Source organism: Apteryx rowi, unplaced genomic scaffold (genome assembly GCF_003343035.1).
Source record: "Apteryx rowi isolate R43461 unplaced genomic scaffold, aptRow1 scaffold_567, whole genome shotgun sequence".
Lineage (NCBI taxonomy): Eukaryota > Metazoa > Chordata > Aves > Apterygiformes > Apterygidae > Apteryx > Apteryx rowi.
In genome coordinates, this window is record NW_020450835.1 from 39,658 (window position 1) to 61,985 (window position 22,328).

The 22,328-nt window shown below is 56.9% G+C and overlaps 1 protein-coding gene across 1 annotated transcript; it reads right to left on the reverse strand.

Annotated features, from left to right (window-relative positions):
- Positions 1-362: 362 nt before the first annotated feature.
- PRAG1 (PEAK1 related, kinase-activating pseudokinase 1) lies at positions 363-19,940 on the reverse strand. The gene is made up of 6 exons (XM_026082116.1): positions 19,607-19,940; positions 17,944-18,411; positions 16,577-17,892; positions 8,141-8,298; positions 4,187-4,926; positions 363-1,717 (listed from the first exon to the last, which is right to left on the reverse strand). The coding sequence occupies exons 1-6, from the start codon at positions 19,889-19,891 to the stop codon at positions 680-682; spliced, it is 4,005 nt and encodes a 1,334-aa protein (XP_025937901.1). The 5' UTR covers positions 19,892-19,940; the 3' UTR covers positions 363-679.
- Positions 19,941-22,328: the final 2,388 nt, after the last annotated feature.

Below are 22,328 nucleotides of genomic sequence, written 5' to 3' on the forward strand. Positions count from 1 at the left end.
CAGCCTGCAGGGCTGCAACACTGCGCAGGACGGGGATGCTGCATTAGCATCCAGAGCCAGGAACAGGCAGAGGCTGTTGAGCTACCCACAGCAGAAAGGACAGGCTAGACACAGAAACGAGCCGTGGGTTTTTTTTTGTTTCTAAAGAGAGATGCAAAACAGATGCCAAAAGCAAAGACCCGTGAACGTGAAAGCCTCTCCCCGTCCTCCCTTGCAAAGGAGCATTACCCGAGTTGCTCTTGTTCCCCAGGAGAACGGGGACAACTCTGCTCGCCCCTGGTGAGCGGACCTTGTTTCCAGGCAAAGAGACGCTGATGCTTTTTGGGGCGGGCAGGAAAGCAAAGGTATGGTCCACGGGCGCAGAAATCATCTCCAGTATATCATGCTCATTAGAAACACACACACACACACAGGCAGGAGTTTATTAGTCCACAGACCTACCATACCATTAAAAAAAAAAAAAATCCCCACCCCAAAACGGGGTGAGTTCCCAGTTTCGCCTGCTCGCAATTGACAGTGCTCAAGGCAGCAAATAAGTCTGATGCGGATCGGAGCGCAGGGCAGGAGCTAAACGCACATTCACAGCGGACGTTCCTGCCTTTCACGTACACGGGGCTCCGTACCTTTAGCCGYGAGGAAAGCGGGAGCCCTCGGCCGCCTCCGAGACACACGTCCGAGGTCAGAGCAGCTGCAGCAGCTTTAGCGTGTGCAAGAGAGAGGCGGGCTCGGTGGACGCTAAATACTGGCAGCACAGCCAGTCCTCCAGTTCGACGCTCCGCTCCGTGTCCACGGCCCTCTCGGCGAACTTCATCATCAGCAGGGCACGCTTCATGTCGACCCAGTTCCGCAGCGCCTGGCGGAGGGCTTCCTCGTGGTTGAGGGGCTGCTCGGCGAGGTCCTTCCGGGGCCCCCAGAGCAGACACTGCAGCATCCGCTTGGCCTCGGTGATCCGCACGCGCTTTATGGGATCCGCTTCCAGCAGCAGGTGGGCCAGCTGCTGGAGCCCCCGCGAGTAGATGGACAGGCTGGGCAGAGCAGGGAGGTCCTCAGGGCTGTACTCCTGCTCCCTGAGGTGCACCTTCTCCTCAAAGGGGTTGGGCTGGTGCAGCAGCTCGTAAATGAGAATGCCAGTCTGAAACTCATCAAACTTCTTGTACTGAGAAGCCGACACAATCTCCGGGGCCAGCCGGGCCTGGCTCTTCTTCAGTTTGGAGTCTCCAGCTCCTGGCTTCTGTTTGGCTTTCAAGAAATTGCTGATGATGAGGCGGGGTAAGTGTTTGTCATCTTTGGCTTTCGCACAGCCCATGGGGGGCTTGCAGGGGACAAGGAGGAGGTTCTCCAGGCACAGGTCGCGATGGATGATGCCATGCTCTTTGAGATGCTCCAGGCCATTGCAGAGCTGGAGGAGCAAGAAGCAAACGCGGCGTTCATACAGCTCAGGCTTGGCCTGGTGCAACGCCACCGAGTCCCTCACGAAGTCGGCAGTGGTCTGGCTCGGCACCTCCCGGGTGATGACCACCACGCAGTCGTGCTCGTTGGCGGGGCGGGAGGGACGGAGGCCATCCACAGGAACGCTTTTGCCCCCATCCGAGGCCAGCAGCATGCTGGAGGGGACAGAGGCCACAAAATGCCCACAGTCCTGCTGGATGTTGAAGTGGACTGGCACTGCGGGGCTGCAGTACGAAGCGGCCACCTTCGACTCTTGAGCTTTACAAATCTGCCAAGAGAGACCAAAAGCGAAGGAGAGCCGGTCAGCGACAGAGACAGGGCAAAGTTCCCATCCCAAAGTTCCCAAAGTTCAGGGGTGGGTTCCCATCTGCAGCTGCTAAGGACRACATCAGTACAAGCAGGATCCCCCCTGTGACGCAGGAGACACTTTGCAGAGGGAAAAGCAAAGGCTGTGGCTAACGATGTGCCACCTGCATCCCTGGGGATGGTCAACGCTTGCRTGGACGAGGCCCCGAGCAACCTGAGCTGGCTGTCAGGGTGGCCCTACTTAGATCAGCAGAGCTCCCTTCCCACCTAAACCCTTCTCTGATCCCAAGTCCTGGAGCAACTTCCATAGCCTTTACAACCACTCCTTTTCCTTGTGTCAGCGATTACTCTCCAAGCCCTGATCAATGGCTAAGGAAAGCCAGCCACAAACTGTACTCGACTGGCACAGTGAAGAAAACACTAGGGAGAAAGTGAGAGTTTACAACGGGCTTAGAAATATGTGAGAGTCCAGCAAACTCAAGGAAAAAAAAAAAAAAAAAAAAAGCATTTCCAGTCTAGTTTCTCGTAAGCCCACATGACTTTATCTTCATTTTGTTCTACGTTTTAGCATTATGACTGCATTAAAGATTGAACAAACCCAAACCCAGGTTTATTATAGAGGTATCCATTAACTCTCAGACCTTCTGGCATTCCTATTATATGCCTTTTTTTTTTTTTTTTTTTTAATTTAGAGGTGTATTTATATCTCACCCACAGGAAGCAGCAATGGGCTGAAACTCAGCGTAAAAGGTTTCAGACCCTGGAGCACGCCGCTGGCATGCGTGCAAAATCGGACAAGAAATCAATTTCGCTTCCGAGTTAAAAATGAACACAAGAATGGAGCGGAGCTGGAGCAATGGGCTGCTTTTGTGTTCCTCTAGCGGCGGCCTGAACCGAGGCGTTTGCAGGCGATTTGCTCAGACGAGACGATAGCGCCGGGAAGGGGCATTTCGAATCCCTATTGTCCTCTCTCCGCTAAACAAAAATGCCCTGCTGCGGCTGCGTGCTTATTCTGCGGAAAGATAATTTCCAGGGAGTTGGACAGGCTGCAGATTAGCGCGGTGGGCTGCAGCGAGCCGCGGAAGGTCCCCGAAGGCAGAAGCAGCCTTCCAACCCCCTACCGAACAAGCGGGCTCGTTCCTCCCTGCAAAGGGAGGAGGCGTACGGCTTCGGAAGAAGAGAGGAGATACTCCCGGGAAAGAGGAGTCCCCGACAGAATACACGTAGCCGGACGGAGCGAGGGGGATCTTCCCCGGCCAGCCGTTCTTCGCGACTTTGGCCGCAGCAGAGGTGTCCACCACGCAGCGAGCTCCAAGTACCGGACCCTTGCAGGAGATGCGCGTGCACGCTCCGAGCGCTGGGCTAGGGGCACCGGGGCAAGCCCTCACCTAACCGCTCCAGTTGGTTGCTTAGAGCTCCCCTGTTGGCTTGGCTGCGCTTTCTTAAGAGTATCAACTGCCTTTAAAGTTATCACTTAACTAAAACGTCCCCTTGGGGCTTGCACTGGTGGAATCAGTTCAGCGGGGCTTTTTATTCCTGCTTAATGCATCTCTGGCAGTGCTTTCTCGGCAATTATTTCAGGTTTTGAAGATAACCTGAGGAATCGGCAGCAATGAGGTGCCCCTGGGGTTGAGGCAAAGCAGAAATTAAAGGCTCTGTGTTCACGCAGTAACCCAGGTCAAGATCCCCAAAGCCATGGGATGTGCATGAAACGGGTTGCACAAGCTTGCTTCTCTAGGTTTAAGGGAGCTGAATTTGTGCATCGAAAATTTCCATTTCAAACACAGATTTCATACAGTTACGGGAAATATATTTCAGATCTGACCTTAGACAGCACCTCTAAGTCAGCCTTGCACTGTTTTACTGAGATCTGCAACATCTTAAGGCATGTAGTTTCAAGATCATAGARGCACTCGCATGGTTTCTGGGCCAGACCTTCCACTTTAAAGGCACGCAGAAGGAAACAGCCTGTCTCCTGAGCAGCTTTTAATCAGCTTGTGTTGTCAGAGGTGAAAGCCTCCAAGCTTACAATATAATATTTCTCTAGAGAACGAAGATTTTTTAGAGAAAACGGTTGGGTTGCAGACCCTACTGTTCTGCAGCCATAAGCATTTGACTGACACTTGCTACAACGAGAACTACTTCTCCARAGTGATCTTTTGCAAGGGGTGGGGGAGGAACGGTAATTTTGGTGGGGGTTTCACTTGCCAAACTTCAGTTAGGAGAAGGACAAGCACCAAGAAAACAGGCCACCCTGGGCTGATGGTGCTTCCCAAAGTCTGTGTCCGACCGTCATTCCCAACCATATGCTGGACACAGGGAAAAGGAGCTTGGAGGTTCAGTCCCAGCTCTGCTCGGACCCTGTAGCTCTTTGCCTCATCCTCAACTACAGATGGGGATGAGCCTGGGCACCTCCCAGGCACAGACCTACCTTCACAGCATAGGTGGTGGAGGGGTCCTTGGAGCAGGTGGCACAGTAGTATATGGCGTCCCCYGAATCACAGCAGGGCTTGTTGCAGGTCAGCTTGAAGAGCGACCAGTTGTTCTCGTTGAAGTGCAGCTCGTTCTTCTGCTCCCGCATGAAGCAGTCCTCGCACTTGGYGACCAGGCGGCGCACGGACTCGGCGTAGAGGGCCCCCAGCTTGGCGTACACCCCTTCCTTGCTGTCGATGTTGCTGAGGAGGTTGTGGAGCTGGAGGCTGGAGCCCGAAGACACCTGGCTGGACACRCTGAGCTGCGAGGAGGAAAGGGCCTGGTGGTTTCTGCTGGGGATGCAGGACGCCGTGCTTTTGCCGGCRGCCGAGCCCCAGGAGCCGTTTCCTTTCGAGCCTTTCTCCAGGGACTCGGAGGAGGAGAAGGCACCAGGGGGGCCCCCCAGGCACGCCGGGTAGCCAAAGGGAGACTCCTCGCGGAGGCAGACGTTGCTGTCGGAGTGGCTGACGTTCAGCCTGGGGCTGGCGGCGCTGGCCGCTCTGCCCGAAGAGGCCGGTCCCCAGAAGAAGCCATCCGGGGAGGACACGGCTCTGCTCACCGTCTTCTTCTGGGGCAGCGGGGGCGGGTGGCTGGGGCCAGAGCGGGCACTGTCCTCGCAGGAGTCAGCAGCAAAAGGGATGGAGGGGAACGCTCGGCTCTCGGCTGCCGGCGGGGAGTGGCTCGGCTCCGACGAGTGCCCTAGGAGACAACGACACGCAGAAAAATGGGCAACGAACAAGGGGAACGGATGGTCCTCACCAGCCGGGAGCGCTGGTCCCTCGCCGCATCTCCATCGCCCCCACAAGTTATCTCCACCAGCCCCCCCCACGGAGCAAAGCCCCTCGGCCCGTCTCGCCCAGAAAGCGAGAAGCAAAGGAGATGATTGCACCCAGACCCGAAGCGCGAGCCTCATCAGTTAAGATCTATTGCACTGAGAGGGTTAGATATTTGATCCAATTCAGTGCAGCAGGTCTTCAAGGCAGGCTGCAGCGGCCACCTAAAAAAAAAAATCCCCCTCCCCAAACCCTTGCCTCCGAWCTGCACACGCAGTAAAAAGCCAGGAGAGGGTAAATATTTAAGCCATGACATCACCCGCGAGGCGGTGAGAAATGAAGCGCTCGGGGGCGGTGGGGAGGGGGGGGGATACTCGTTCGGCAACAAACACTGAAACAAAAGCCCGCCGCATCTGGGAGCTGCTACCCGGCGTCTCGTTTCGGCGCGATAAGGAAGGGGAGCGTGACTCACGGTACACGCAGCTCCGGCTCGAGCTGCCACCGGAGCAGCCCGAGGAGGATATTGAACTTGGGGTGGTTTTGTTTTGTTTTTTTTTGCCTCACACTGGGCAAGGTTCAAATCCTAGAGGAAGGCCGGAAATTTGGCCGGTTCCCCCCCCAACCTGGCCTCTGCCAGCGGATTCGCGGACTGCTTTGCTCGGAGGGCAGCCTGGCCCCGCAACGTAGCCGAGCCCCAAGCAGCCCAACGTGCCGCCGGCACACGAATTTGCCTAGAGATGGGTAAAGCCCATTGCATGTCATGGAGAAGGGGGGAAAAAAGATGACATTGAAATAAAGAGCAGTAATTTCAGGTCGTGGAGATGTAACAAATGTCGAGCGGAGGGGTCTGCAGGGGAAATTTAAAGAAGGGACATAATTATTTCAGAGAATATTCTGCATCACTTGAACGACAGGTGGGGCTTTCAGCAAACCCGAGCTCTGCTAACGCCTGCACGCCGCCGCAGGCCTTGGAAGACGCACGACGGGGTTCTGCTCCGAGCAAGCTGAGCCGGCAGCGGGATCTATCGCTCTCTTTGAGCTCCGCTCCCAAAGCTGACGTTTTCAGACCGGTAGCGAGCCCTCGAGCGCACAGCAGATCCGTTCCCCTAGCCAGGCTGTGCACAGCTGTGCCGGAGCAGCCTTAACRGAATAACATCAGCTTTCACGCGTCGCTTCCATTGCCAAGGCTTCCTGGATGCTCCCGCTACAATCCACCACATCCCGAGCGACAGCGTTGAGAAATGCCCTGGGAACCGGGATCAACAGCAGCGATTCCAGCTTCCGCGGAAGTTCAGCTTCCCCCAGGAGGCAGTTTCGGCACCCCGTCGCTCACAGCACGCTCCGAAACGGTTCTTCAGAGGCTGCCGTCAGCCAGCGCGCGTCTCTCTTGCTCCACCTGCACGCCGGCTGTGAGCGATTCCCGCCACGGCCCTTGCGCCCGGTGTCTGCCCGCACCGGACACCCAGTCGCGGAGCAGTCAACCCAGGTGCCTGCGCCGTACCCTGCCCGCTCCAYGGGAAAGATCCCCTCCGTCCCACATCTCCCTGCTGAAACACCGGCGAAACCCCCAAGCGGCATTCATCGGGCCCAACACCTCCCGCCACTTCCAGTCCCAGGGGCTTTGCCAGTGGATGCGGCCGGGAGAAGTCCTTCAGCACGCAGCCTAAGAGTGACGCAACGGAGGCAACTCCGCCGGGACGCGCAGCCGAGTCCCCCCGTTTCGAGGGGCCGGATTTACTCGGGCGGCTGCTCACGGAAGAAATGTCCGCGCTCTAAACTTTGGCACCCGACCCACGCGCTTAGCCCCGCAGACGCCAGGCAGCTCTTATCTCTTCTTAACGTGCTGCTGGGCTCTGCCCCCAGGAAGCGAGGGAAACCCTCTCGCGACTTCCCCGACGGCGCTCCGCACCTCCGGCGCAAAGTCCTTCTGCTAAAGCGTCGTCCCCCCCCCCCCTCACGTTTTAACGAACAGCACAGCCACTTAACTCGAGCTGAGCTCGCTCGGTGACTGACTGCATCACTTCTTGCTCGCATCAGCCAGAAAAATCGCACGCTGCTTATTCATTTCCAAACTGAGCTGAGCTTAAACAGTTACTCCTGTCAGTGGAGGCAGAGAAATCCTCTTGCCCCACAACACTTTTGACAGCAATCTGCTCCCGTGCCCAATAAGTAAAGACCTAAAACATGTGAGTTTTTCTTCTACCCTGTAAAATTTTCTGGCACGGTCCCACCTTCAAACTCCAAGTTAGCAGTGGGAAAAATGGAGTTTCCAGAGCTCTTGCTCTTTGACTTTATTGCTGCAAATTGTTGCTCTTGGAGAGACAGAACTTCCACTACACCGAGGCTGCTTTTGCAGAGGAAATACTTGCTGAGCTGCTGAACATGTCGGTACATGCCTAAGTCGCACACTTATGAAAAAGGTGACTTCATAATAAATATTTTTAGATCTCAGTTAAAGGGGCGAAGGCAGATTTTTCCCCTTCAAGAAACAGCTGCAAATACAATGAGACAGAGAGATCACCTCTAGCACAGGACTCCTTCTGGTACTCCTCAGATCAGCGGAGGACTTCCTACGGCAAGGCCACCTGTTGCCTTGCGCAACGTACGAAGCACGCGCAGGACGAAGCACACGCAGGACGAGCCCAATTGCTTTCAGACGGAGGTTTTTATCCAAACAAGAGGAGAACCACAGGATGAACGGTTTGGGCGCCAGCCAATTGAAAAAGAGAAGAACGATGATACCGGCCTGACTGCCACATGCATCTCACAGAATCACAGAAGGGTTGAGGCTGGAAGGGGCCTCTGGAGATCATCTAGTCCAACCCCCTTGCTCAAGCAGGGTCACCTAGAGCACGTTGCCCAGGACCACGTCAAATATTCCAAGCACGGAGGCTCCACAACCTCTCTGGGCAACCCTTTCAAGCGCTCAGTCACCCAAGGGCACCATCGAGGGCACCTCTAGGCCACCAAGAAGCAGCAGGGCGGAAGCAGCAGACGGATGAAGGGTTGCTGGGAGGGGTAGCTCGCGGGACCCTCGCGGTCCCGGCTCCGTGGATCCTGCCTTAGGGGCAGGGCTCAGGATGTGGGTAACCACTTCCTCGGGCCCGACGCTGCCTCTCCTGCACCCGACGCTCGCTTACCGCCGTCGCTGCCGGTGCGCGTGTCCGAGTCGAGGCTGTCGGTGGAGCCGGCCGTGAAGCTGACGTGGACGCTCCTGAAGGGCGGGCTGAGGCTCTCGGCGGAGCTGTTGCTGACCCTCTCCAGCTCAGCAACGCTCGGGTCCATTTTCAGAGCATGCCTAGGGAGAGCGGAARGGATGAGTCAAGCAAAAGACGCGCCGCGGGCGCTCGCGCGCGGAGATTCAGGCCAAGAGCAGCCCGGCTTTGCCCCCCGCACGCCCCCAAAGACGCGGTGCAGCCATGTACCCTGCCGCGGTATCTCGGGCCCGTGCGCTTTTCTTCTTTCTCCGGCAACTGGGGAAAATATCCTACCGATGCCGAGCACGTTACAGCCTTGCAAAGAGCCAGCCCCCATGACAAAACAGCTGTGCTCGAGCAGAGAAAAAAACCACCGAGCCAACATCATCCAGCACCAGGCGACACCTCCGTCCCCCAGCAAACGCGAGGTCCTGGACTAGGTCCCTTCYCAGCCAGCCCTCTCCCGCCATCGCCACCGGCGTTTGCCGTCGGTAGAGCTCCCGGGAGAAGGGAGCGGCGTCGCTCCTCCCATTTCACAGAAGGGCAGGTCGAGGCCGGGCTTCGGAGCCCGGTTGCCTCACGGCGGGGGGGCGCAGCTGGGAGAGGGGTCTGCTGCTCGCAGCTCCGCAGGGCTGCACGGGAGCAAGCGACACCTTCGGAGACGAGAAGCGCGCTTCTGCGGAAAACGAGAGCGTGCGCCAACCTCGGGACCTGCTGCACAGCTTTTAATGCAAGACCTACTATTTCCCATGCAGCTTTGGCTGGGGGGGGGGGGAAGAGAGGAAGGAAAAAATAAATAAAAAAGCTGTGCTTACAACCTCAGTCTAAACGACCGACTGTAGGAAAGCAGGACTTTTCCCTGAGATAAAGAATTTCCCTCGCGTTTTCTTCATTTTTGCCTCCCCGGAAAACAACGGGAGCTGTTGAAACAAGACAGCGGCGCATCGGGGCACGGACACCCCTCGCTTTGGTACGGCTCAGATCCTACCGGGTGGGAAACGAAGGCTACCTGCCCGCTTCTTTTTGGAACGGAAACTGTCAGTCCGCTGGGAAAAAAAATAAAATAAAATAAAAAATAAAAATTCAACGCATCGTGCAGCAAGAGTGAAATCGGTTAGCGGAGCACTTGCGAAAAAGAAAAAACGACTTCCCCCCCCAGCTATCTCGCTGGAAGGTATCCGGCGTTTCCTAATCAGGCGGCCGAGCGGCTGTTGAGAAAGACAAACAAAAGACATGCACAACTGTTTTCCTGCGACAAACCGCTCACACGCCCAGAATTCCTCCTCTTTAGCAACCCCGGCGCGCGGCAGATGCCGGGAGCTTTTTATTTTAAGGTCGAGAAACGTTTCACTCCACCTCGGGGCAAAGCGCCGGCTCGCTAGGCGCTGGCGCAACCGCGCGGAGGGTAGAAAAGCGCGAGAAGCCCGGAAGAAACTTCTGCTAGACTTCCTCGTCCGCGTGAGCCGCCTCGCTCTAAAAATATTCAGGGGCTGAGCAAAATAAGCGCCCTGAAAGAAAAAAAAAAGAAAAAAAAAACCCCACCACCTTGGGTGTAAGTCAGCGGAGACGCTGGTCTCGCACCAGCGATGAGTTTACCACGTGCAAGTCGGTCGCCGCAGCAAGCCTCTCGGGGACGATTTGCAAAACTTCACGTGCACCACGTAATTCGCAGTTTAAAAAAAAAAAGAGGAAAAGGAGACAGAAAGAGAGAGAGAGAGAGAGAGATACACTGGGGTTTTCAGCTCGGTTACCATGAACGCTGCTGAAAATAACCATCTCCTGGACTCAGATCCTCTCTTTTTTTTTTTTCCTTTTTTTTAAATACATCATAAAAATATRTCTTTAGCCCATAACTATCTTACTCAGGAGTTTATCTTTTAGTAACTTGGGGGGAAAAAACAAAAACCAAAAAAAAACCCACGCACGGGTGCACGCTGTCTGCCTCGGTAAGAATCCAGGAAGCGTTCGAATCCATAGGAGGAAAGGGAGATTTTTGCAAGAGAGCCGGTCTCCAGCTGCGCCGACCAGAGGCTTCCTGACACCTTTCCCCCCCCCCCCTCCCGACATGCCCCCGCAAAGAAGCGTCGCTGGGTTCCTGCTTCCTCCCCATCGCTGCAACGCAAACGCCCGGGGCCGCCTTACCCTCCTGGCGCTCGGGCCGAGCTGAGACTTTGCTCCGCGGGGTGCAAGGTCCGCCGCGCGCCGCCCCACCTATCGCTCCGCGCGACCTGGCGGCCGCCGGCACCGTTTCGCCGCTTCCTCTCCGTGCCGCCGCGGCTTCTGCAAAAATGCAGTTCCTGCCGCGGCGCGACGCCGCGAGAGAAGCCGCTCGCCGCCGAAGCGACATCCTGCTCTTGTTTCAGACGCGACGGGCTAACGCTGCCGGGAAGCACCTCCTGCAATGTGCACGCATTAAAATACCGGCAACCCCTCCAATTCACCATTCCCCAGATTTCCCATCCCAGATGCTGGCGTCCAACTGACTTATCCACRTGATTTCCACAGTCCTTCCTAAACCGAGTCAAGGTTGAAAACAGTGGTCTCGCAAAAATACAGTCTGCAAGCCGATATCGTTGCCGAGGGAGCCGGACCATTTGCAAAGCTCCGCGTTGCATCTTTGGCCGGGGCAGAAGAACGCTTCGCGTCTCTTGGGCGTCACGTTCACGAAGCAGCCGGTTTAGCTCGGCGTTTGTGCACGGACTGCGGTCCCATCTCACGCCGCGCTGGAGCCGCAGGAGGCCAGCGTCGCGGGCTGCTCCGCGCCTTGCGCTTCTTGGCCAGGCGGTGGAGATGGGCACCACACGACGGCTCCTGCCTCCTTTCTCCTCAAAGGAAACAGCCTAACCCAGACCAAACGCATTTGGCCTCGGGAGTTTCCAAAACACCTGCTGCTTTTGATTTCTCTGYGTCTAGCGACCCATGAAGCCACGCACGTTTTTCAGGGTTGCTCCACCGGCAGAGCAGCAATGCAGCATGCCGTYGCTGTCGCTTCGGCGGGGGACGCTCTGCATCCCATCAGGGGACGCTCTGCAGCCAAAGGAGGTCCCGGCCGTCGCGGCACGGCCARGCGCGGAAGCATCCAGGCCGTTCCCGCTCCTAGAGAAAGCGTCCTGGGGGGGGGCTGCACCCAGGGAAAGCACATTTTCATTCATTGCAACCGCTTTCTTCGCTCAGAATGAAACAAGTGTCCCCAGAACCCTCCGGGCAACTGTGGGCTGACAGGGCTTAGCCAGATGACGGAGACGACGAGCTTCATAAATCATGCAAACGTGGGAGGGAAGCAGAGGAAAGCAGGGAACCCAAACAAATCCCCGCGGACCAAACCGCGCTCCAGGATGAGACGGGCTGCAACGTGAGCGGGATACCCCCCCTTCCAAAATACAACGCTGCAGCTAATGCACGACAAAGAGGAAAGCCGGAATAAATTACAGCTACTGTTCTAGCGTCAAACACAACACATGGCTGAGCATAATTACTACACAAGAGGAAGCACCGTTGCACCATATGCTTGTCTGTCACGAAACATGAATAATTACATCTTTCTCCTCCCTCCGCTGCTACTTCTTTCAGCATCTTCCTCTGCAYGGTTAAAACCGGCATAAGGAGCTTGCAACGTCTGAGGCTTGCATTCGTAGTTACCCCTCCGCTCCCAGCCAGCGGGGGAAACCAAAAATCAAGGTGACGCGAAGAGACGGTTTTAAAACGCTCGCAGCTCTGTCCCGAAGCCGATGATACCTCTCCTCCCCGTACCAAAAGGATTTTCTGCAGCACGGATTAGGCTGGAAYGAGTGTTTGCAGCCTGGAGGTCCAAGGGGAAATGTGGATGGGGTGCGGAATTAAGGTGGTTGGTGGGTAAAAATTGAATCACTGCACCCCCCCGCCCCCTCCAAGGTGGGTGAGAAGGGCAACAGATTGGATTTCACTTTCCGGCAYGGCCCCTTAAGCGGCAAGATTAGAAGCAGCAAGAAAAGCGCACRGCCCTCATTTTAAAAGAAACGACCTCTCCTAAAAGCCTTGTCTGATAAGTCACAAACTTCAAAAATGATCCACTGGCAGAAGCAGCAYGCGAAATTCCTGATTAGTTCCAGACAGAAATCATGGGGGGGGGGGGATCAAAACAGCATTTAAGAAAGCCATCTCCAAATTTGGCTCTGAAAGACCGACTACCTGCCCGTGCTGGAGTGTGATTCTTGACACCCACCTTTCTTTGCTCTCTCTTTCTCCTTTTTTGTTTTTATTTTTTTAACTTGGTCCAGATTTTGTGTGTGTGCGTGTGTGTGTGTGCGTGTGTGTGCGTGTGTTTAATAATAATAAATCTGCCTTGTCCTGGACCAAACAGCATGTCCCTGCTGTCAGCCACGGATGATGCCATCATGGAGAAGGGGTGAAAAGCTGGGACCTTCCGATTGCACAGCAGCTCCATGAAACTGGTCCGCTTTTGCCACCAGGGCACATCCCGACACCAAGCTCCAGAGAGAAACGGATGCCTTGGGGATGGCGTTAAAAGGAAAAAAAAAATCCTGTCTCCAACGTGGCGCTGCTCTGTCACAGCCCGATTCCCGGCAAGAGATGCACAGCACGGTCCCGCTAGCCAGCACCATCGACCCAGCAAGGGTCTTCTCCTGGTGAGCCCATTTCTAACATCGTCATCGTGCGCAACAGAGGCATAAATTTCACCAGGGATCCATTCCTTGCGACAGGTAATCAAAGGACACGCTAGAGCACTTCCCATGGGAAGGGCCTTTAAATCACCGTTGCACATGTAATTCCTGCGGATCCTGGTTCCCCCAAGGAGCCCTTCCTGTGGCCAGCTACCTCCCCAGCTTTGGAAGAAAACCAGCTGCCGTTTTCCTTTTCCAGTCTCTTTCCTCTCGTGAAGCCACAGTTCGAGCCATTTTCCATCTCATTCCGGACCATGCAAACCTTAAATATCTACAGCCTTTCGAACAAGCAGGAAAAAGAATCATACAGAGAAAGAAGAGATCCAAAATGTCTTTATATAGGGAGAAACGGGCACCAATCCATTATTTTCCCTTTGTGCGTCAGCTTTTAAAGCTGTCTATAAGCACTGCTTCAGCCAGCCTGGGAGATAGCGAACCAGCGTTTCCTCAGCGCCTGGCAGGAATCACTCTGCTAAATTTTTTTCCCTTTTAACTGTTGGAGCCAAGATGAACAACAACAAAAAAAATCCTAATGTGCTACATATTTGCTTTTTGTTTCTCTGCCTTGAAACTAGTTTGAACACACATGCGAGCTTTCTTTAAAACAAGCAATTAAGTTTAATTAGGAAAGCCAAACAAGCAGGCTTCATTTTCCACCACGAAATCAAATATATTGCTACAGCTCGAGATCTAGAAGGAAAAAGGATGGTTGCACACTCTTCTTGCAGCTGAGCTAAACCCTCGCCTGCAACAGTCCTGGAGCGCTGTAGCTCCAGCTACAACCGAGTTACTTCATTCAACCGAGGCCAAAAAATGCTCATATTTGCAGGGTGGGTTTAGGCATTTCCTGCAAACCCGGCAGGTTTGTTTGCCTCTGCCCGGMGAGTCCCCTGCCCTGGCTCTGCCCTAGCAAGTGGCAGCGTCCTTCCAGCACACGGAGGAAACGTGGACCTGAATGGCCTTAATCTTGCCCCAACTCCCTTCATYGGCACAACCAGGTGAGCAAGGAACTACAAATCGCTGGAAACRCTATGCCCCAAACTGCCAAGACCCCGTCACAGCCAGGTCTACACCAGCTTCATCTATATCCATCCACTGAAGGAGCCTTTGCAGCTGTGCCACCAGCAAACATCTCAGGCTGATGTGCTCCACCGYCGTGAGGGGACTAGATCGGCGTAACAGCAATATAAGCGGTTCTTCCAGTATGGACAAGCTCATGGGCACAGACGGCCCAGGCCGAGGAGAGAGTGAACGCATCTCAAAGCCATCTCCGTGCGCAAGACCTCCTCCCTTCTTTGGGCGTTTGGCTGCAGCCCAGGAACACGGAAAAAGACGTTCCTTCAGCACCGGGCGAGAGGCATGCCGTCACCCGAAGCGGCAAGCAACGACGGCCCAGGGTAACGCAATCCGGCTCCGGTGGTTATAACCGGTCGAGCACATAAGCAAAGCCTTCCACCGCCACGTGCGGCTAACAACGCCCCGGTCCCTGCACCGACACGCTCAGAGAAGCGGAGCTCCGGACGAAACCGAGAGCGCGCTCAAGGTAAACACGCGGGACCAATCGGGCCGGGTTTGCACGGCTTGCGAAACCCGCCGCCGCCGCCTTACGGAATCGCTCCTCGCCGTGGCTGCCGAGGGCTCGGCAGCCGGAGGGAGGGCTGCACCCTTGGAGACAGGCACCCCAGCGCTCAGCTGCCGGTATCGCGGCGTTCGGGAGGCGAGCGCGCGTAGCGGGACCCACCGCTTGCAGCCGCAAGAGAAGAGCACCCACCTCAATCACCTGGCGGGGCTTACGGCTCCTCCRGAGATCCTGGTCACGGACGTCACGCGTTCCATGACCTCCGCTTCCCTCCCCTCTTTCGCAGAGGCTTTTCAGCACAGGAATGCTTTCAAGATGACTCAGAAGCAAMCGCTACCGTTGGCATGGCCTGATCGCACGGGCAGCCTGAAACAGCCCCTCCGAGGAGCAGAAACTGCTCCGTACTCCTCAGGAGGGATCAAACTGGCACGCGGGAGGCGACTGCTGAGCATGCGCCTGACTCGGAGCGCGGCTGGTCCGGCTCACGCGGATGCCCTGACGCATCGGGAGCCTCCTGCCTCCGCTACTGCGTGATGGGTTGTAACCACCACAGCTGGAAATGGGAYTCCGAGCACTGCCAGGGGAAGAAATCCTTGCCCCGGATATGGGGAGAGGGCTCTGTATGGCTCCTTGTTTGGAAGCAGGAGGAGATCCCAGCACTGCACGTGGAGGATGCTGCTGGGACATCCGTTGCTGAGTTTGGGTGCCACCACCCTTCTGGCCCGCCCAGCAACCTCTGCGTCCGGAGGGGAAGAAATCATTTCCTGGAGGACTTTCRGCAAGGTCCTAAATGATCATTCCTCAACAGCACCATATCACGAGAACTCTCTGCACTGCTGCACTTCAGCAACRCTCCGTCTCACGTGGCAAAAACAACCTCAGCAAAAAAGCAGCCCAGCAGGAAGCCCAGCACTAAGGAGAGCTGAAGCCTCTTGTTCATCCGTTCCCTTTCCTTGAGGAATCTAATTTGTTCACCACCTAATTGATTTAAAGCACTAGTTCTCCAGGCTAGCCAACCCGAAAAATGTTGAAAATTCAGTGCAAGAAGAAAGCRGAGGACAGATCAACTCAACCACAAACCCATGCTAGAGGACATTGATGCCTACGCRTAAGTCTGACCAAGGACCCCAAAAGCAAGTTCTCTTTCAAACRCCCTTCCCTTCTTCTCTTGACCTTTAAATCAAGGGGCTGGAGACAGATCTGCTGTGCAAGGCCCAGTTCCATATAACAAATCTGAAGTATGCGGTGAAGCAAATGCAGGACACGCGCAGAACGTGAAAGCATCCCTCCCCTGTGATCAGACAACCTAATCCATCAGTTGCATGGAAAGGAAATCAATCTTTCTTCCTCCGTTTTCTCTCTTTTATTTTATTTTTTTTCTGATGCACATGCAACTGCAGATACCGAATGTAAACAAAGTATCGGAAGCCAGGTTTATTAATTGCTTAGCAGAGCTCCTTCCTTCCCAGATGGACAGCTCGCCCTCATTCACATTCACTTTGCAGAGCCTGCTGTCACTCCGTCTCCAAACCCGAATTCCGGGAGAGCCACGGCTAGGGGAAGGCTGCCTGAAGCTCGGCAGCTCCCGCACGCCGCCAGCACGCGTTAGACAAGCTCCGATTACCTGCTCGCGGGCAGGACTCCCTCCCTGGGAAGCTGCAGCTTCGAGAATCGGTCTCTAAGACAAGAAGACACCAGAGCCAAACCGCAAACGAGGATTTCGGAGCGCCAAGAGAGGGAGTTGCCCGGTGCCACCTCCGAGAGGGGCTTGTAAYGCCGGGTTTTGGGTCATTACTCAACGCTGGGGGTCTGTGACGACGGAGAGCAAAGCTGGTCCAGAAACGCCAGCCATCCCGGGCAGAGGCACTGTTCTCACTCGAACATAGCACCCCAAGGCAGCGCGTGCGGCCCTGGAGGGCTGCAACCAGCATCCCCGGCATTCGGGCCGGGACTCGCAAAGATCCGGCGTGCTAGGGAGGCAGTTTTACAGCCGCGCAGTCACCTCCCATACCCCCGGAAACCCACCGTTAAACAGAAAGGGAGGAACGGGAAGCACCTTCTGGTCGATCGACCCCTGCAACGAGCATCGCGACCGCAAACGCTCAGGACGCTCGCGCGCACCCTCTCCCCCGGCCGTACCTGGACTGCTTTTTCGGCGGCGGTGGCGGCGGCGGTGCAAATTCCATGCTGTTGCTCTTGTCTTTAGGGAAATCAAAGGAGAAAGAGGATGATTTGCTGATGCCAGCCTGGCTCTCCGGCACCGAGCAGTCGCCGGCGAGGTGGGCACCAGCTCTTCCGTTCTCCGCTCCCCCCGCCCGCGGGGGGGTTGCGAGCCCCTGCTCCTCCTCCTCCTCCTCCTCCTCCTCCTCCTCCTCTTCCTCTATCCGGCACTGCTTGCTCCATGCCGGGGTGCAGTGTTTCTGCCTCCTGTCGCAGGACGAGCCTGCCGTGCCTCTGCCGGCCTCCTCCGCGGGGACCCCGCTCACGTGAGCGCACGGAGAGCGGGACGCTCCGAAGGCACCGGTATCCGTACAGCTCCGAGGCAGCAGCTGAGCGCTGCTTCCATCACGGCTATCGTCGTCACCAAACCTTGCCGCCGGGGAGCTGACCGGGGGCGCGCGAGGCCCCTCGCTACCCGGCTGGCTGTTCTTGGACATCTTTGGGGGAATGGCCGGACTCTCAGCAACGGAGGTCTTGGCGGGAGGCGCCAGGTGGAATCGCGGGCCGTTTTCACTTCCGGACGCTTGAAAGATCTCTGCAGGCTCAAAGGCAGGTGACGAGGCCCCAAAGTCGGGGTGGGACGTGGGACTAACGCACGGCCACTGCACTCCCACGGCCGAGTCGGGGCTGCTGAGGAATATAGTCTTATGGTCATCCTCGGTGTGCGCGGTCATGACAGTTATCTTTGCCGCTACCTGGGCGGTGGAGTCCTGGTGCTCCTTCTCGGCGCTCGAAGCCCGGCCACCGTCCCTCCAGGCGCCGTCGGCTCGCTCCCCGCCGGGGCCGCGGGCCGGCTCGTCGGGCTTTGCGTGTCCGCCGACGCCCTTCGGCTGAGCCTTCTTCCTCTTGGTGCTCTCCGCGTAGATGGGGTCGCCGCGGGCCGGCTCGGCGAGGCGGGAGCGCCGCGGCTCCACCAGCGCCTGCTGAGGAGCGCTCAAGCCCTCGGCTCGGGGGCCTCCGGCGAGGTCCGGGTCTCCGAGGAGAGGCGAGCAGTCGTTCTCCCAGGGGGGAGCGAAGTGAGCGCTCTCGGGCGGTGAGGCAGCCTCCGAGCGGGGGGCCGGTTTTTTCCTCTCCGAACGCGAGGCGTAGGGGAGAGGGTCGCCTTGGTCGTTGGGGATGCAGAAGGCCACGCTCGCGGCTCTGCGCTCCTCGTCGCCGAACGTCACCGCCCTGCCGCTCGGCCTGGGAACCTCGGGAGCATCCCGGTGCCTCCAGCCCCAGGGAGCCGGGCTCTCCTTCTCGGCCCGGCAGCCCTTGCCCTCCGCGCAGGGCGGCTCCTGGGAGACGGGGTGCTCTCGGCGGCAGTCGGCGATCGAGCAGTACTCGCCCCCCTCGCCTTCGAAGCCGGGAGAGGGGTGGCCGTAACCGCCCTCCTCCGAGGGGAGCGCTGCTCCGTCTCTCGCCCGGGAAGCGGGGCTCCTGCCAGGGTCCGGAGCGCTCCTCTCCGCCAAGGCAGGCGGGCGAGGGCAGAAGGCCCGACGCGGCAGGGCGAACTTGTCGTTGGCTCGGTCCTCCTGCCCGCTCGCCTCCGCTACGAACGCCAGGCTGCGGACGGGGACGCTCCTCTCCGCCCGGCTCTCCGGGCTGCGCAGGCTCACCGCGGAGTAGCTCGGAGCGCAGCGAGACGAGCAGTCGTGCGGCGGGCTGGGCGCGAAGGGCTTCCGCGCGCCCGAGGCGCCGCCGAAGCCGTCGAGGCGGATCCTCTGCGCGTCCGCCGGCTTCAGGAGGAGGTGTTTGCCRGAAACCCAGCCGACCTGCACGGGCCAGAAGAGACAAACGCGCCGTCAGGGTGCGCGCGCGCAGAACAGAAGGGGAGCAAAGAAAACGCGCAGGTCCCCCGCAAAACTCCTGGGGCGCTCGCAGCCCGTCTCGCTCCGCGCTCACCCCGCTGCTAACTAACCGCCGCAAACCTTTGCTACCTAAACTGCACTCGTCCTACTTCCCGGACCGTTTGCAATCCCCGCGTTGCTGACAACAGCGATGCACCGAATAAGGCGTTCTCCTTCCTCTTTCCACAGGGTTCACGGCCGGGAACGTTTCCAGCTTGTCATCCTGTCTGYGAGTCAGTGTGCAATTAAAAATTCAGCAAGGGAAGGAATATTTGCGCTTCCCCTGCTATTTTTGTTTCATTTCACACCACCGCTCAAGAGCCGCACGCTCCAGAGCGTAGGCACAGACTGTCACCGGATAAGCCCGGCTACGCTCGGCAGGAGCGACTGGGGAGCAGGCGGAGAAACGTATCTGAAATCTTTCTATCTGCGGGAAATCCATCCTGATTTGCGCCATCTTGGGTCGTTTCTTCCGAGAAGCGAGGGAATTGGCTAAACTGCCCCTCCACCTGAAGACTGCCAGCCGTATCTCCRCTCTGAGAAGACACAGTTTTGCAGGATGGAAAGCTGAGATAAAAAGCGGGAGAGCAAAGCGGAAGCGTAACGCCTGCTGCCCCATCGCAGGGTCACAGCAGCCTCTCTTTTCCCCCCCACATCTGCTAAGCGCTGTGAGCTCCAGCTGGGAGTCAGCTGCGGAAAGACATGAAAGAGATCCCGGGACAGCGGGGATCCTTGCCGCTCCTCTGCTCGCCGAGGGAGAGGAGGAGCGGGAGAGGCAGGGCGCAAYGCGCGCCCGCAAAGCAAACCACCCCGCCGGCGGGAGCCTGCGCTCCSTGCCCTCCATCCCTAAAGGAGAGGCGAGGCAGAGCAGCGGGAGCCTAGCAGCGGATGCAGCGAATGCACGGGYGCCCCTTGGCACCTGCCTCACGAGCACCGTCTCGTTCAGCGAGAGCCAAAAACGCTTCCGGAAGCCGCCGTGCATCTTAAAAACCCGAGGCAATGCCAGGAGGAAAAAACAACGGGAAGGAAACAGCCCGAGCAGGTATTCCTAGTGCTCCCCACTAGAGGTGAGTAACGGGAAGTCGTGTGCCGAATCGCCACTCCCTTGGTTAATCATTACCTGCGACAGATCCGAATTCATATTCATATCCGCCCACGGGTCGGAGACATCCGAGCTGATCATAGTCGGCTTCACGGCGATGGTCGGCTTCGAGAAAGAGGAGGTATTTACACCTTCGTCTTCCGACACGGGGCTCTCGGGCTTGGTCCTGCCTCCATTCGGCAGCGCGCCGCAAGCACCCACGGCGGGGGCCGTCTGCAGCCGATGGGAGCTCTTTGGGTTGAAGCAGTTCTTGCAGGAGCCGGGCTTCCAAACGTGTTCCACAAATTCGCCGCACGCGGACATCTTCGGATCCTCTCGGCTCAGACTGAGAGCCCTCCGCGTCTTCCGCACCGTCCGCTGCTGCTCATTTTGCGTTCGCTCCCCGGCGCCGGTCTTGAAGACCGCCTCGTTACCTGCAAAAGCACAACGCCGTCCAATTAGTCTTGTCGTACGTGAAGACGGCGAGGTTTTTAATAGGAGAGGGTTATAATTGCGCTTAGTCTGCCTTYGTTACAAAGGCTCATTGTTTACGAGGCCTCTTTCACAGCCTAGCCAAAGCCCACACAATCGCTTAAAAAGCCTCAACTTCTAAGCATAACTCTATAATAGAGAAGACATCAAACAAGCAGCATTCCTACGTGATTTAATTCCCCGTTTAACGAGCACTTACAACCAGCCTCATGCAAGGTTTAGACCAAGGGTAAAGGAAAGAGGTCTTGGAAATAGCTCTTCAGAGCCCCAAAAGCAGAGCCAGGCAGGAAAAATTCCTTTTCCCAAGTGACATCCCCTCTCCGGAAAGTAAAAAAAGGGCTGGAGATAGAGCGGCCAGGACCGGTGCCCGTGTAACCAAGGGGACCAGCAGCAGCCTCCCTTCGCCCAGAAACACCGCCGCRATTACTGGGGTCGCGCACAAAGGCTCCTCTCCCGCCCGGTGCGATGGAGAAAGGCAATCAGCACGTCTGGGGCTGGCACCGAYGCGAGCAAGTGCCTGGCAGAAAGCGCTCGCCTGGTTTGCCAGGAGCCACAAATAACAGTGTCGGCTCACTGAAACGATCCATTGTCTGCACGGGGAAAAACGTTCTGCTCTTGGATTACTCGCAGGTGAGGATCCCTTCCCATCTCCCTTCTCCAGAAGGAAATGCCCCAGGAACAAGACATTCCTGCATTCCTGTCCGTCCCCCCCACGCAGCCGAGATCGCGCTCGGCCAGAAGCTATCCGGAGCTAACAACTTTGGAGATGCTTTGGGCAACGACTCCCGCCAAGCTCAGCGGATTAGGGAAGAGGAGATGAGGCAAACGCAGCTAGAGCAGGAAAATTTCAGCCTGCTGCTAGGGATGTCATGGCACACCGGCTCCCCGCATCCCTCCACAAGGTCCTTCCCCGCGTGACCATCTTTAGGTCATCATCTCCCAAGCCAGCGGACACCAAYGCAAGCCAAAGCAAATCAAGGCTCCCTCCCTGAGGGTCTCCGGGCAGTTTTAGACTCCGATCGTGACAGTACAGGAGCAAGATTTACCGGTCTGATCCTTCAAGCGCTTCCACCACACAGGCCTACCGCAACAAAGCCATGGTTGTGGCCGCTTTCGCACCTGCAAAACAGCCCACGCGTTAGCAATGCCTCCCACCTCTGGGCGCAGAGGTGCCCTGGCCGTCCTCTCCGATGGCAATGCCGAGAAGGATGGAAAACAATAAAAGCCTGGGTGGGACACAGCAAACGGAGAAGAGCCACCAACCCGCAYGCACCATCTGAATTCAAACATCACCTGTGGGACGTTTTAGAAAGGTATTTCCATAGGTTTGACAGGCCCCAAATTAACCGAAGGAGAGCAAATCACTCTTGGACACACACCAACACACCGTACTTCAGCAAGGTTATTATTTGCAAGGAAACAGGCTTTTAAAAAATTATAATAGTCTTGCTTTGCTTCCTCTGAGATTTGGCAAAGCAGCATCCGGTCCTTAATTGAACAGGGGATTGCTTTCGGACTCCGACCATCCGCTGAGTCAGCGGGGATGATCTGAATGTCCGGTTATTAATTTTATCAGCCCCACTGAAAAAAAAACAAATAAAAGTGTTACGATGCAGAGAGGCTTAATCCCAGGATGGAAGCTGGAAAGTTAGCCATGCCAGCGGCTACCATGTCACCCGAAGTTTAACGTGAAACCTGGTGAGATCCAGCAAAGAAAGAATCAGAGGGAGGAAAGCAGGGATCGGAGACAGAAAAAAAAACTCTTCGTTTTTTTGATTTAATTATCAGTGCTGTCAGGTCTTTTTTTTTTTTTAAAGATTGGGATTTCCCTCCTCGCAGCTAAAACAGCGGTGGCTTCTCTGCGGCCAAACCGCCCTGCAGGTGACYGTGTCAGCGGGGCGGTTAAAAAGCAAAGGAGCGAAGCCGCGCCGAGCTTTGCGGCCCAGCGCAGGGAGAGCAGCGGGGCCGGGGGGGGGGGGGGGGGGCAAGCAAAGGAGCGAAGCCGCGCCGAGCTTTGCGGCCCAGCGCAGGGAGAGCAGCGGGGCCGGGGGGGGGCGCGCAGGGAAAGGATGCTGGGCAAAGGATGGGCATTATTTGCGACATTTATATAGGTTGCATTTCCGTGCATGCTGCACCGGGGCGGCACAAGGATGCTCCGGTGAAACAAGCGGCTCTGGCTGCCCACCCGGGGGTCCGGGCATCCCCTCGGGGCCGGGGAAAGTTTAGCGGCGTCCAAATCCCCCGCCGCCCGCCCTCGCGGCCATGTGCT